Consider the following 16788-nt stretch of genomic DNA (forward strand, 5'->3'; position numbering starts at 1 on the left):
TCCAAGTGGTCAAATTATAATTTCCTCCAAGTGTTGTAGACAAAATTTTCTATGGATTACCAAATTGTGCCATATCTTACAACATCAGTTGACAGAACTGAAAAAATCTATATGACTTTATTTAGTCAGCTCAGTGGAGCCTGTGCTGCATCAACACACTTGGTAAAAGTGTGAGGAGCAAGGGAATAGGCTAAAGGAAGGTCCTTGAACTGAAACCCTCAGAATCCCAAGAATGGCCTGTGACAAGGAGATCATTGTACATGAAAATGTATATCTTTCAGGTCCACTGACACAAACCAGATTTTCAAAGCAAAATTTCTGAGCAATTTAAGCTAGATCAACAACATTGATGTTTTTAAGTATATGTCAAACCAACGAGAGCAGGCAGCACAGCCTTCCACAGACGAAACGTTCATGCACTCAGACCAAACAGACAGCCAGAGGACAGCAAAATTCGGGGATCTCGAGATGTACTTTTCAAAGTTTCAAACTACGTTAAACTTGACACAGCATCCTAAAAAAAACTAGACTAGAAACTAGAAACAACGCTACCAAAGTGAGATGCTTCAAAAGTGTCCGTCCGATGCATGAGTACATAGACCAACAATTTAAAACAGTGCAAACGGAATTAAGCCAATAATAGGGTTATGTTCAATTTTATGGATAAAACAAACAATATTTTGACTTTTAAAGACACTGTTCGTCTAAATGCTTTACTTGTCTGCTGCCAACATACTGTGTGTATTTTATTTTTTATTTTATTTTGAATATTTATGAAATATAATTTTATTTATAATTATTTAAATAGTTATATACAAAATTATCTTTATTTGGGGCCTTTCTAAATAAATATTGATATGCGATTATTTGTGATTAATTCAGTTAATGATTCAGCACATCATGCAATTAATTCAAAGTGAATTTATAAATAAGTAAGCAATAAAAAATAATAATAAAAAAATAAAAAAATATATATATATATATATATATATATATATATATATATATATATATATATATATATTTATATTTATTTTATTTTTTAATGTACAGCATAACACATAATAGAGTATATGATGAATTGCAGTGTGTATTCAGTGACTATTGTACACTGCCTGGCCAAAAAAAAGAGTTGCTGTTTGGATTTAAATAAGTAGATGCTTAAGAGCCTATGATTGGATCATTATTGCAGTGATTAAGTTTTAGCTGGTAACAATTCTTTTAACCCATACTGATGTAGTGTGCAGCTTCTTATTTCTTAAACAACCAAGTAGGAAGACGTATCCTGTGGTCATGGAAAATATGTTCCTATGTTTTAGAATGGGCAAATTATTAGCCTGTATCAAGCAAAGAAAAGAAGATTTGTGAAATCCCTAGAATTGGGTTAAGAACTGTCCAATGCATTATCAAAACCTGGTAGGACAGTGGTGAACTGTCAGCTTTGCGGTACAAGCCTCTGAAAGCACAGTTATGATCTGTGGGTGGAGGCCACTTGAGTGTGTATCCCATATATAATGATGACCAAAGAGTACGTCATCATGCCTGCTTATGGAAAAGTAAATCTGGTAAATATTATAATATAGTGGGTTGGGAAGGAATAAACAACTCAAAGTACCTAGCAACAAAATAACTCTAGTTTGGTATCTGAATCTAAGCACAGCTGGCACAAGAACATTATAATACAGTTTGGGCCATTGTAAGACAATCTCATTTTTATTTTTTAGCTACTCCAGTTTGTGTTTGAGATCATTGTCTTGCTTTAAAGGTGCACTCTGTTATTTTTCCCCTTAAACAACTAGGTTAACTCCTACAGACATGAATTGTAATTTTGCAATATATGTAGGAAATCATGAGCACTCACATTAAAATGAAGACTTCAGTCACATTAGTATCCTTATAAAATATGTTTTATTCTACATGGAGAGGGTCCACACATAGGGGCTGCCATGTTATGTAAGTTAAATAACTTTCTTATAAGCCAATGTTCATTGGATGTACACTTTTATTTTGCATAATATTTGTGTATGCATTTCATAGCCTTACTGTTAACAGACAATACCAATCCATATGCAGAAATAGAAAAATAACTTTCATTGTTCATTTTTCAGTTACTAGTCCTATTTTTTTCTTCAATTTAACGTTTTCTAAATTGTGACTTCAGAAAATATTTTTGAATAAATCCTAACCAGTTTTCTAATTTTCTAGGGTTTTTTGTGTGTCTTGCAAGTTGTGCTGTTGCCTGTACCATTAGCACAGTGTTGTGGGCTGGGGAAATGATGGCCACAGACTGCTTGCTGCATCGATGTTGAGGAGTAATCTAAACGGCTAGCTCTGGAGTCTGCAACCTAAGGCACACTTGCCAGTGGTGGGGTAATTTTGGCATGCATGTATTAGCAAAAGAGAGTTGACAAACGATTTGCACAACCCACACCGTAATAACGGTTCAGTCTCTCGCTGGCTGACAGAAGCTGCCACTGGTGGATGACATGACCTGCCAGTCATTATTGGTAGATGTCAGTTCACTTGCCACTTCAGCAAATGGCAGGAACCATTGACTTCTTTCAGAGTTAAGAAACAAATTATAAATTTGCAGTGGCAAGAAAAAGTATGTAAACCCTTTGGAATTACCTGCATTACTGCATGAGTGATTCATTTATTTGGTCTCATCTTCAACAAATTCTCTAATAAAAGACGAACCCAATCTGCCAAAAATAATGAAAAACAAATCATTTCCAATGTTCTTGTCAATACATGCATTGCTGAAGCAAGTAAATAAGAACCTGAGGAAACATTGTTACTCTATACCCATGCGCTACACCGATGGATTTCACCATTGTGCACGTCTCTATGTTAACATACAGTATGCGTCCTCCCGCGAATGTCGCTGTGGGAGAATATTGTGACGGATGCTGCAACTAGGCCCCAAAGCACATACTGTTCTTGCATATGATCAATTCATATTCACAATAAACTGTGGTGATCTATCATGAATTGCTATCAATTTCCTTTTTTAATTTTTTATTTATCTGTTGTTATGCATTAAAGCCTTTATACAGAGCTTCCTCGCAATTTTTCTGGTCCATTTATCCTTGTGTTATTCATTCCAACTGGAAGAAAACTGCTGCTCGTGGATCTATTCTTATGCAGTAACATCTTTTTAAGGAATTTCTTTGCTATTAAAGTGAAAGAAAAAAAACTGTTATCCCATCTTGCAGAAAACTCTCATACATTTTTACTAGTTGTTGACAGGAGCAAGTTTCCTGGCAGTTTGCAGGAATTTGGAGCTTTATTCAGCCAGCCATGATGAGCAGCAGTTTGGAATGAATATCATACAATGAGAAAAAGGCCAATGTCAAGTTGGCGGACAGAATTTGCATGCCCCGCCCCGGACATACGGGTATAAAAGGAAACGGGGCAGTGAGTGCCAGTCAGGATTTTGCACTGAAGAGCCGAAAATAAGTTACGGCCATTTACAGTGGTAGGTCTAGTGCTGTGGCAGGAGGGACACAACGTCTCATTCCTTCCCTCGGGGAACGGAGGTTACAACAGTAACCATGACGTTCCCCGAGGGAAGGAACGAGACGTTGTGTCGAATGAAGTGACACAAGGGGTCCCATATAAAAATGGCATGCACTGACCATGCTACGTGAACGGTCAAGACAGGTGCAAGCAGGCTACTGCGTGCAAGAGGTACCTGTGTCGGCTGCACGTAGAACTCCCCAACGCCCCAAAAGAGATGTCACATACAGACCTTAGGTTCCCCGCACCCCTGAGGGGGGGAACAGGTGCTACATGACTAGCATTCTCTCTCACTATGGCTCTCACATAGGACTTGAAGCAGCTGGGGCTATCTTAACGCCATCAGATGCGTCTGGGAAGGCGTCTTTCCCAGTCCTATTCTTTCAGTCCCAGGAAGTCACCTTGTGTCACTTCATTCGACACAATGTCTAGTGAGTGACAGAAGGGGAACTGCATTGCTTTATGCTTCTATTGCCAAACTGATATAGAATATATAACATCACATCAATCATTAAAATGGGGGGGCTACATACAATATCCACTAAACAATCTGCTAATAATCCACGTGAGAAATGGTATTTTCTTATTATCTTAAGTCGATGTTTTAGACACCTGCAGTAGAAGGGAACATTTAAGTAGATGGTCCATAGTCCATTTGCATATATCGCACAGTCGTCTGTCTTCCAAACATAAACAACGCAAGTATCCTATTTTCACTTGGTTCACCGACTTGGCTGTTATCCTATTTATATCTCTTTAAATGCTTAAAGAAACGCTATATAGCTCAGGAAATTCAGCAACAGCGAGTTTATTCTTCTCCACTTTGTGTTTGACCACATAAAAGTTAAATGTCGTTTGATTGTTTGTGAATAAATTCAGCTATGATTGGTCAGTGACAAGCAGCAGCTGCGTAATATAAAATATATATATTTGTATATGTAAAATATTTGTAGTGTGCCGCAAGCTGTAGGATTCTCGTAAACGAGCTTGGAAAGTGGCGCAGCTTCGACTGCCGCCTCCGTTTTCCACCAGCCTCTCTCAATAAAAATAAATATGGAACGTGTGGTAACCACGTCCTGTGTAAAACCGCCTTAAGGCAGGACACACAAAATACCGATAGGGTAAAACAAGCAAGAAAAGAGACTAGACAAGAAACAAACATAGAGAACAAAACAGAAAACACTAGAACTAGACTAAAAATAAATTTGATAGTAATGTCAAACAAAACTAACCAACGATACCGACAAGGGAACTTGATGGAAGCCCTGGTTTAGAGTATAGATTACCTAGAGTGTAGTTTGAGCAAAATCTGTTATTTTAACTGTGTTTATCACCATGGTAACTTGCATTACACAGCTAACCTTCTCCAGAGTTTTAGTTTGGGTTGCAGATTGCAAACAGCTGCTGAATCAATGAGCTGTGAGTGAAGTGACATCTCTGGCACACTGAAGTCATTTCTTTACACAGTCTATTTTGATGCTAAATAAAAAATGAGTCAGTAGCATGATTCAGTGCATGTATCAAGCAAACAGGAGAAACCAGGGAGTTGCTGGCAGGACCAACCAGAGGGGTTGACTCCAGGTCAAGAGCAGATTTGAGTGACTCCAGCCTGGGGAAGCAGATGGGACAAATCAAGGGATTGCTAACAGAAGGGCAGGGAGCAGACCAAGAGGAAGTACTAGCCAGGCTGACCAGTAGGCGCCAGCGGAGTAGGAAAGGAGGGTGGGAGGGGGAGGGTTGGAGCGATTAATATTTCTTAAAACTAAATAAATCTGTACAGTTTTATTTTTCTTCTGTCAGATGGTAAAATATCAAATTCCTGCCTGGGGATTGGAGACTAATCAAACGTCTGCCTGCATTCTGTGACCCAACGCTTTCAGTTCCTTCATGCAGTTTTAGTGCCACCCAATCCCTTGAGAAGGCCATGGAATGTAAACACAACATTAAACTGTAAATCTTTTTTATACTTCTTGCAGCATAAAATTACAAGCAAGGTCACTGTTCCCTTTCCAGTTCTTTAATTATGTTGTCTGTTCCAGGGGTGTCAATTTGTTTTTAAAAGTGGTGGGGAACTTTTAATAAGGTTATGTGCAAATAATGTAATATACTCTTATTCTGTTTTGATAAATAGTCATTTTTGATGACCAAATCAAGCACTCTAATAAATATTTCTCAAAATTGATTTGTCATCTTTATCGTACTTCAAACACTGTCATTACTGGGATTGGTTAGTCAATGGAATAATATATAGATCAGAAAGCTTTAGCCAGAATGACTGATTGGTCTCATGATAATGTTTTCGCCTCTATTACAAGGAGTTCTGACTTCTAATCCACCCACATATAACTTTATAATTTAATAAATGAATATTGCATATGTACGTTAGTGGATGTGTCAAAACTATTTGCAATTAGCTTAGCATTTTAACAGAAAAAGAGCACCAGAAACAGCAGAGCGAGGAGAGTGTGCATCTGTGAGTGTGCTATGAGCAATCATTATACATTAAGAATTCAAATGAAAGTATAACAATTCATTTTCAGCATGATTTTGTATTTTATATATATATATATATATATATATATATATATATATATATATATATATATATATATATATATATACAGTATATGTGTATATATATTATTCAGAACCTCACAGCACAGTCCAAAGTGCTGCATAACAGATCATCACAGATGTTAGTTATTGATTAAATATAGTAATTGCTATTGATGTATCATTCCTATTATTATTTGTAGTACTACATTGATTATTACAAAACTGCAGTAGTGATCTATTTCTGTCGTACTTTTTCACCTTAATTAAATTGATCTTTTATTTTGGTGGAGCTTTTATTTTGAAGTGCTTCTGTGTTGTTAGACCAAGGAGCTTTGATGTATTGACAGTAGCTTCCCACTCTAGAAAAGCTGGTTTCTACATGACTTAAAGTGATTATTTAACCACAAAAGACTGCTATTAATTGTATGTACTCTGTATGTCCCTTGTGGAGTCTCACTAAAAAGTGAATTAGCGCACTGCATGCTGTCATCTGCTACAAACAGCTTGCGATGCTCATGATGTTGTTTTCTGTGTATGAGCCAAGGATCTCTTAAAGGTATGAGCACTTTGTGTCTTTATGTCAGCACAACACCGGCTCCACACATTCAAAACCACATACATTTAAAGCACTGCACATGCAAACTATATATTTATCTCATTAAAAAGCAGCTTTTGCTGGAAAATAATCTCACTAGGACATGACGTGATTTTAATCTGTGCACTGAATGTTTATGAAACGGCATTCATATGTCAGATGGTATTGGTTTTTGGTATCTGAGCATTTTTACGAGCACAAGTACATGTACATGAGCAGAGTATCAGTATCGGGACATCTCCAGCTAAAAGTGGTAGGTATATATCCCACACGACCCACCTGTAAATCAAACCTTTGCTCTGTCCTAATCAAAACCCAGTATGGAGATATTATTAGAAGCTTATCCCACTGCTGAATCACAAAGTAAGATAAACTTTTCATTAGTGTGGCTGCTATCCACTATGGTAACATTATTTCTGTTTTGGTTGAATTTGAGCCCCGGCAAAAAAAAATGTAATAAAGACAACTGGCTGGAGTGGATATCTGTTGTGTGTACACCAATCTAAAAATCTTATCATGTGAAAAATTGCATTTATTAATGTTTTATGGATCTCAAACCACAAATGAAGGATGTTTGAAGTGTATTTTTGAGGTATTAAAATAGCTTTTGGGTTATTTGATCTCAGACACCAAACAGAACATGAATGACAGACAGAGCATTAACAGAGTTGAGTTATAAACCTTTATCTGTAGGTATGGACAAATTATACATTATCATAATAGAATTTGTGCAAATATTATACATTTACAGACAAACATATTGCATGGTAATTCAGGACCTCCAAACTAACTCTGCTTCCATGTCATGGAAATATATTACAGAGTTCCTTAGCGGAAAGTTTTAGCACATATTTTCCTATTACATTGTTTATAAAATTTGCATGATTGAAACCTGGGGCATTTTAGTTTGCTTAGACAAGTTCCCAAATAAATGTGCAATTAGTGCTTATTATTGCTGGGCAGCATATGTTTTCTAGCCAAATCAATTACGTTATTAAAATATATATCATTCTCTAAATATTTGGCTATGCTTATCAAAATAGGCCTAAAAAGTGTCAGCATGCTACTTGGATAACACGGCTTTTAGAGAGATTAAGAACTACTTATGTTTGATCCACTTTCTGCAGAAAAAAAAAGAAAAGAAAAGAAAAGAAGAAAAAAAGCATGTAGTATGACAGGATGTTCTAACTTTTTCTTTTATACAGTGCTCTAGTTTTATATCATACTCAGCTCAGTTATAAAGAATGACGAAAGACGGGGAATTTAATTAATACTTTTATTTTATACTGTATGTGAGATCAAAAAAATCTTAAATAACACATGGGCAATCTGCATAATAGGAGATATCTCAAAATTCGTAATGATCCTGCACAGTTTACGTATGTATAAATATCATGTTCTTAACAGTGTTATTGTCTGACAAGTGTTCTAGCACGAGTAAAGTCCTTTCATTACACAGTAAACACACACACTCATGGTCTCTGAGATATTGTAAAAACAACACTTCAGAGTATTAGAGGACACAGTAACACTAACTTTTTTCCAGAAACCACTTCAAATGCACATGAAATAAAGGCACATGTAGGTTTCTAAGTCTAAAATCTTAGTCTGTACCTAAACTGAATTTCTTTGGTTGGGTGCATGGAGCCAAAACCCCATCGTCTGATATCAATACCTGGAATCTCTTCATGCTGGTTTTTCAGCTCAAAGTCAAAGTAGGTAATCATGAGAAAGACAAACTGCTTCAGCTCATTTGTGGCGAAGAATCTTCCTGGACACATGGTGGTTCCAGCACCCCACGGCATGTTGTAATACTTGAGTTTCTTTCCAGCCTTGTAGAAATCAGTCTTTTTGCTTCCATCTGGTGTGAGAAAACGGTCATACTTGAAAGTGAGGGGATCTGGGTGCACCTCTGGGTCCACCTGAACAGCAGTGTAGGGGAAAACTGCCACCCTGTCACCCTTGCGGATGTCGTACTGTTGTCCATTGGCCATGTTGATGGTCATATCCTGCAGAACAGCTCTGGTAAGGACAGGTGCAGCCGTTAGACGGAGAGTCTCATCCACTGCACTGTTTAGGATGGACGTTTTTAGGAGCATATCCCTGGTCAGGTCAATTAGTGGCCCACCAGGCTTTACCTCCTGCCCGGTTTCTCTGAGAACCTCCTCAACTTCCTTCTTGACAGCTGCCATTGCATCAGGGTGCTTCATGAGATACAAGAGAAGCCAGAAGGCTGCAGGACCCGTGTTTCCTTGAGATGCCCAGAGAAGTAGAAACATGTGCCGATCCCGCATAAACTCTTGCATGCCCTTCTCAGCCCTAGCCTGTTCCTGTTCTTGAACCCAGCCACTAATATTGTCTCTGGAGCTCAATTTCTTCACCGAGAGCATGTTCCAGAAAAGCTTCTTCAAACGTTCTGCCTCTATCTTCTCACCAGGGCTCAGAACCCCATAAGCCAGATTGGGGAAGAGCTGGTCATACTTTCTGAACTCCAAGAAAATTTCTTCTGAGTGTTGCCTGTCAATTTCCTTTGCTTCTTCTGAAGTCCCTGTACCCTTGGGAGGCTCATTACCAAAAAGTGCCAGGAAGCCTGCTCGGAAGACAATGTTGTAGCTGTAAGCAAACAGTCCAGTTTCTTGCCAAGCCTTGTCATTCCCAGATACGACACTATGGAGCATCAAGTTCTGAAGATTGTTCATCATGGCCTGAGTCATGACAACCAGACCATCTCCCATGAGATATTTGGTGCTTGAAGATTGGAGTGTCTTGTGGTCGTTTTCCATGGAATGATAGCCAAACACTTTTATAACCAGTTGCTCTGCAAACTTGGAAAAGTCTAGTTTTGTTCTTGCCTCTTTGACCACAGCACCAAAAGAGAGTGGGTCTGTAATGAAAGTGAAATAAAACCCTCCCAGCTGTACTGTGAAAATATCTCCATGCTTTTCCTTCATTCTCTGCAGGAATTTTGCAGTGTCCTTTCTGAATTCCAGTACATGGCCAAGCCAGGGAATAGGGCCTTTATCCAGAGGGGGTTCTCCAGCCCTTCTGCGGCGAAAAGCCCCAAGGAGGTAAAGACCACCTATGACAGAGATGAATAGAGCAAGCAGGATTTGAGGGAGGTAACCCATGTTCTTCTTTTGCTGTTTTCCAGGCAGCACTCTGCACTGTTTTAAATGACAGTTGTGTTTATAGTCTTCCCCATGTAGTCATAACAGGTCATATGACTCACTTCTTTTCAGTTCCTGTTGTGCACTTACAGGAAATGACACAAATGTGGTCATATATATATATATATATATATATATATATATATATATATATATAAGTGAATTTTACTGTGTGTTGTGTTGTAGGCAGAATATATTATGTATTAAATTTGTTGTACCTTAACATCAGTTGACAGCATTCCAAAAAATGTTATGTGACTTTATCTTATTACAAAAAACAATAATTAAATTAAATGTTCTGATTGTAAGTCACTTACTTAAATCATGTACATTTTTAGTGCAGAATATTTTTAACAAATTGTTTCAGATTGTGACTTTTATAATAAATTCAAAAAATGTTATTTATTGATTTTCATAACATTCTGGTGTCATTTTATATTTCTGTTACATGAATGTGTGTGTACAATAAATCAATTGGGCTAATCTGTGTTATCCTGTTAAGCATACATTTCAAAGTGAGGGACAATGTCTGAAATAAAATCTCCAACAGAAAGTTTTCATAAAATTACTCAAGGCAAAAACACACAACTTCTTTGTTGGATCATTTCATAACATTTTTATTTTTCTACTTAAAATCCAAACCTGCAAACATTGAATTCATTAATAAGTAAACAAAAGAAGAAAAAAATAGACATAAATTCACTGAAATGCCACCTGGAGGACATCATTATACATATGGTGAACTGCAATGTGTATTCAGTAATTACATATTATAATAATCAGACCAAATCTGATTCCTAATGACTTAACCTTTTAAGGCCAAGCGAGATTTATGCCAGTCCTTCAAAACTAAAAAAATAAATAAAATGAAATAAGAGAAACATTTTAAACTAAGAATATATACGTTAAATTTTCTATATGGAAGAGTTACTACAAGTAAAATAATTGAGTGATTTGAATGCAGTAAATGCTCGTGTCAGTCTAGAATGTAAAGGATTAAGGCTTTTCTTATCATTGAGATAGTTAGACATGATCTTGATTGCACAATAAAGGTTACCTTGATTCATTGCCTGTTGCTAAATTACTGTCCTTCAACTTTCAATAGGTGCATTTACTAATTGCAATTAAACCTACAAAGAATAATACCTAAATACATCAATATTTACTGTGATAGTTAAATGAAATTGTCAAATGGCAATGACAAGATAAACCATGTGATTTTTGCATGCATGTGATTTTTGATATCTTTAATTTCATTAATGATGTGAATAATTCAAAATGAACCCTCCTTTGACTTACCACACTGTTGAAAGATTTTAAAATACTAAAACTAGGGATAATGTGTCTTACAGAATCTGATATATGGTAAAATATACAAAACATATGAAAAAATCTGTTTATACTTTATACGGTTTTCACTGATATAAAAAGTCACACACTTGAATATATATGCAAATTACTGCATTTCACAGTACAACAAAAATAGCAGTTTACATATATTTAAGATATTTTTTCATAAACTAGTGGAATTTACATACAGTATGTTCATATTGTCACAGAGCGAGACAAAGAGACCCAAGAGCTAATTAAGCTATGATGGCAAAGAGTGGAGGACCCAGCACCAGCTGCAGTAGCAGGGGAGAAGTTCGTGAATATTGTGTTAGTAGGCAAGTGTGTGTCGTGGTAGTTAGGAGCATATTCGTGAGGAATCCTCTGTTGAAGCATAGTGAGGTGCAGAGAACAAGCACACAGCAAACTGGAAGGCAATCACTCTCCCAACACACGGGCAGAGACAGGGAGTCCTCCGTTGAAGATTTGTGAGCACAGAGAACAAGCATATAGCAAATTGGAGGGCAACCACTCTCCCGACACACAAGCAGAGATGGGCAACCAAACAGATACATGAGACAGGACCCACTAGGCAGATAGCATGAGGTAAGTTACTTTACCCCAAACAACAAAGATACTGACAACACAAAGGGATTAAGTAGGGAGTTAATTGGCGGAGAAACAGGTGCTACTAGCACGCTAATTAGTGACATGATCAGCGTTCCCCTGGGAGCAATCAGTGTTCCTATGGAAACACTGATCATGCATGCCAGCAGGGCCTACTGAACATGAGGGAGAGAAATAACAAAACAAACAGAACAAACCAACAAACTCACCAGAGCCGTGACACATTTTTGAACTATAATTTTCAACATATGTTCATATACAGTATGGCCATATATAAGATTTCTGTATTGGTTTACTATGACTTTTCTTAAAAGATCTGTGGATGGAGGTCACTTGAGTGTGTGTATCTCATATATAATGATGACCAAATGGTACTTCACCATGCCTTGTTAATGGAAACATAAATCAAGTAAACATTATTATATGGTGGGTTGGGAAGTATAAACAACTCAAAGTACCTAGAAACAAAATATCTTTTGTTTATTATCTGCACAGGTGGCACAAGAAAATTATAAACTTTAACTGGTAATAGCATTTAAGAATAATACAATTTGGGCCATTGTAAGACATTCACTTCTTTGTTTTTTAACCACTCCAGTTTATGTTTGAGATTATTGTCTTGCTTTAAGACAGGGCCGGAGTGGGATTCATATTCAGCCTGGGATGTCATGTCCAAGTCAGGGGTTGGCAGTGAAGATGATAACAATAAAGCAAGATCACAGCAAAAATATGCAATATATGCATTTACTTGAAAATGATTTAAGTTCTCCATATCATTATATCATATATGATATTCACTAAGATTTTCACTTTATGACATAAGTCTTCATTGTGTGTTGTAAAAATATGTGAATGTTAAAGGAATATTCGATAATTTCCTCACCCTTATGCCATCCCAGATGTGTATGAATTTCTTCTGCTGAACATGAATGAAGATTTTTAGAAGGATATCTCAGCTCTGTTGGTCCATTCAATGCAAGTAAATGAGAAGCGTTGAGAAACAGATCAATAATTAATAAATTTTTTACTATAAAGCTCCACTTTCACTTTCATATGCACTCTTCTCTCTTAAAAGTCCTTCTTCTGTTTTTAGTAATTTCATATTTCATGCATATCGCCCCCTACTGGGCAGAGAGAATAATTTATAGTAAAAAAGGACTTAAATATTGATCTCCTTCTCACCCACACCTATCGAAGACATTTTTGCTAAATTAGTTTTACATGCCTCATTCTACATATTGTTGCAGTTCTCTGGTAAAATAAATACAGAGGCACAACAACAACCAGTTTTATTGACTTTCACACAAGTCATGAGTAAAACATCAGATTGAAAAATCATAAACACCTATTTTTCCCCATGTTACTCTGTTACTTATTACATCAAAATGCATGAATTGAAAAATGATACATTTTATTGTATTTACATTTATGCATTTGGCAGACACTTTTATCCAAAGTGACTTACAGAGCCCTTATTACAGGGACAATCCCCCCGATCAACCTGGAGTTAAGTGCCTTACTCAAGGACACAATGGTGGTGGCTGTCGGGTTCGAAACAGCAACCTTCTGCTTAACAGTTTAGTGCTTTAGCCCTCTACGCCACTGCCACTCCATTATTGCTTGCATCACATTACCACCTATGTTACAAGCGTATTCAAGTGAGTCGATTATACATATGTAGGATACATGCCTACTTCACCTAGTTTCGTTACATATTTGTGCACCTGTTTCAGTGGACAGAACTGACTTTCTTCTCCTGCCGTGCTCTAGCGAGGATTTTCTTTCTTCGCTGCTGTGTGGGCTCAGAGAGAACTGAGATTATGTGGCCAATGTTTGTCCCTTAGCATCTCACAATGCCCCTTCTGTCTCCTGAGGTGACAGACGAAGGAACACACAAGGGTGGTGCGCAAGGCTCCGATATTGAGTGACAAGATTTCAAGGAGGCTTTACCGCCAGCGCAAGCTTTGCTGTCCTCCTGCACTCCTTACACAGCGTCTTCCCCCATGGAATGCACCAGCGTTGATCTCCGTCCCTCTGTCGGGGTGCACAGCATGATTTTGTTTGACTGTTTCCCGGATGATGATGTGATGCCTATTGCCGCGTCAGAAAGCAAGGCTTTGTCTCATTGGTCTCGGCCTTACTCTGCATGCACTCACGTTTCTGGAACTGCCCCTTTCACAACCCTGGACCATGCCGTGCAGAAGGGTTATTCCAAGGTCCCAGAGGTTGAAGAAACGATCGCGGCACACCTGTGCTGAGTTGGAAAAAATGCTTGGGGCTCCCATCTTAAGCCTGTAGACTTCCGTCCGCTCTTTCTAAGTAGTACGCAGAATCAGGGCAAGCTGGTTCGGCCTTGTTCACCATGTCAGTACTACAGTCCTCTGCGGTGACAGTCAGGGACACGTTCATTTTATGCTCAGAGATCGAAAACCTCTTTGCCAGGGACACAGTGGACATTGTTCCCCCTAGTGACACCCAGAGAGGCTTTTACAGCTGTTACTCTCTTGTTCCAAAGAAAGACAACAGACTTCGGGCGATTTTGGGTTTGCGCCGTTTGAACCGAACTCTGCTCAGTTTTCCATTCAAAATGATTACTCGGAAGCACATCATGTCTCATGTTCGCGTGTTAAACTGGTTCATGTCTCGACCTGAAAGACACTTACTTTTATGTGTGCATCTCCCAGGCCTTTCTTGAGATTCACTTTATGTCTCTGTTCATGTTCATGAAGTGTGCCTCTGGAGCTGAGTGCCATCCGCGTTTTGAACTACTTTGATAACTAGCTGCTTTTAGTGCAGTCAAAGGCTCAAGTTTGCAAAGACAGACATGCTGCCCACACATCTGCAGCAGCTGCGTCTGAGAGTCAACTGGGCAAAGAGTTTTCTTGTGCCAGTGCAGAATATCTCCTTTCTGGGAATGGAGATTGATTCAACCTGAATGCTTGCATGCCTTACAGACATCAACATTCATTCTATTCTCCAGCACTTGAAATGCTGAAGCAGCCTGAATTTCAGAGGGTGCAGGGGTTGCCAGGTGCCACTGTCACGCCTCTGGTCTTGTTAAACATGATAACTCTTAAGTTCTGGGTTGGTGCAAGAGTATCGTGACATGCGTGGCCTCAGGGTCACGTTGGTCTTCTGGTGACGCGCCATTGTCTAACCATGTTGTCTCCTTGGAAGAAAGTAGAGTATTATCAAATGGTCAGGTGACCAAATGCAAAGTAGTCACCACAGATGCATCCAGCACGGGCTGGGGAGGCCTTTGCAATGGGCGTCCATGCACTTAGGCTCCAGGACCGGAGCAAGGCTGATGTGGCATATAAATTGCTTGGATTTACTGACAGTATTTTTGGCCCTGAACACTTGGTATGTGCTGATCAGTGGTGGCATATGTAAATTGCCAGGGCAGAGTCTGGTCGCTTCCATTGTTGAGTTTGATCTGCTCTCGCATCAAGGCATCTGCCTGGGGGAATGGAGACTTCATCCCCAGTCTGTTCTGAGGATTTGGAAAGTGTTTGGGAGAGTGGAAGCAAATCTTTATGCCTCCCCAGAGAACACGCACTGCCGGCTCTGGTACTCTCCAATAGGGATGTCCCCGAAGCCAAATACCTTATTTAGGAAGGCACGAATAATGCATTCAAAATGAATAATGGATTGATCCAAATAAGATACAAAATATTTGCGGTCTCTGTTAATTGTGCGCATCTACATGTTCAAATTCTTGAAATATCTGTTAATATATCCCATGATTCACACAAGATTCCCATCTATTTATTTATAGCCAAACTCTGAGCGTGATGATAAATTCCTGTGATGATTTCATGTCGGAGCTCATCTATCCGTCTCTTAAAGTTGACAACATTTATATCCACCTCAGTGATTAAGGTTATCTGGTTAAGACTTTAATGCTCAATAGAGTAGCCTATTAATCTATTAGGGATATTCCTCCTTATGTAAAAAGAAGAAACTGAAACATACTCTGTCTTTTTTTCTTCTTCTTTAAAACTGTGCATAAATTTGAGAACGTTAAGTGTTCTTTAACTCTGGAAAAGCTCTACATAAATTTTTACTTTATTATTGTTATTATTATATTTCAAATAAATAATGGTTAAAATTATCGATAAACTTACAGGACTTTCATCTGTTAGTAGGCTATATTGAGATTATTTTCATTTCTTTTAATGTTTGAATTTTTATTTATATGCAGATATTAATGCCAGAAATATCTGGAGAAACCACAGTTAAACAACATTTTCCAAAGATAATGTAGCCTACAAATTCAGCTTCATCTGTTAAAAAAAAAAGAATAAAATATTATATTTTTATAATTGTATTATAATGATGTAAAGGGGTTCAATGGGAAGGAGGAGGCAAGAACCGGCTTGATAATATAAAGAATATTTTAATGAATAACTTAAAAGACACAAACACACATGACGGACATGTGCGTAAACTATCTCTCTCTCGTCGCACCACCATCTGCCATCGGCCTTTATCCCTCTCGGAGGCTTAATTAGCCTGATAAGGGGTGGGTATAATCACGACCAGGCCCCGCCCTCTGCAATGCCATAGATGATAATAAGAATTATTATTATTATTAGGTTATCATTATGAAAAGTCATATACAAGGCATATTTTATAAATAGAAATAATAAATGTGAGAGTAAAATTCACATTACTCATACACGTTTCATAAGAAACAGATAATTTTTGCATATGAACAGATACAGATACAAATACAGATCTCAGACTCCACTGGGCTTGGATGCTTTTATGCACAAGTGGACTGAAGAGAAACGTTTTATGCATTTCCCCCTGTGCATATGCTGCACAAGGTGTTGTGCAAGATTACTGTAGAGAAGATCAGGAAACAGTGTTGCTGGTTGCGCTAGAATGGCCCAACCAACATTGCTGTCCGGATCTGGCAGAGCTATTTGAAGCTCCACTGTGGAAAATCCTGATAAGAAGTGATCTACTCTCTAAGGCAAAGGGCACTAC

General features: G+C 38.0%; 1 protein-coding gene across 1 annotated transcript; it reads right to left on the reverse strand.

Moving 5' to 3' along the window:
• Positions 1 to 7383: 7383 nt before the first annotated feature.
• LOC127649030 (5-beta-cholestane-3-alpha,7-alpha-diol 12-alpha-hydroxylase-like) lies at positions 7384 to 9815 on the reverse strand. The gene has a single exon (XM_052133910.1). The coding sequence runs from the start codon at positions 9796 to 9798 to the stop codon at positions 8266 to 8268; it is 1533 nt and encodes a 510-aa protein (XP_051989870.1). The 5' UTR covers positions 9799 to 9815; the 3' UTR covers positions 7384 to 8265.
• Between the last annotated feature and the right edge of the window lie 6973 nt (positions 9816 to 16788).

The sequence above is a fragment of the Xyrauchen texanus genome, chromosome 9 (genome assembly GCF_025860055.1).
Source record: "Xyrauchen texanus isolate HMW12.3.18 chromosome 9, RBS_HiC_50CHRs, whole genome shotgun sequence".
NCBI lineage: Eukaryota > Metazoa > Chordata > Actinopteri > Cypriniformes > Catostomidae > Xyrauchen > Xyrauchen texanus.

Excerpts from the sequence above, each read along its gene's own strand:
- LOC127649030 (XM_052133910.1), bottom strand. The coding sequence starts at position 9,798 with ATGGGTTACCTCCCTCAAATCCTGCTTGCTCTATTCATCTCTGTCATA.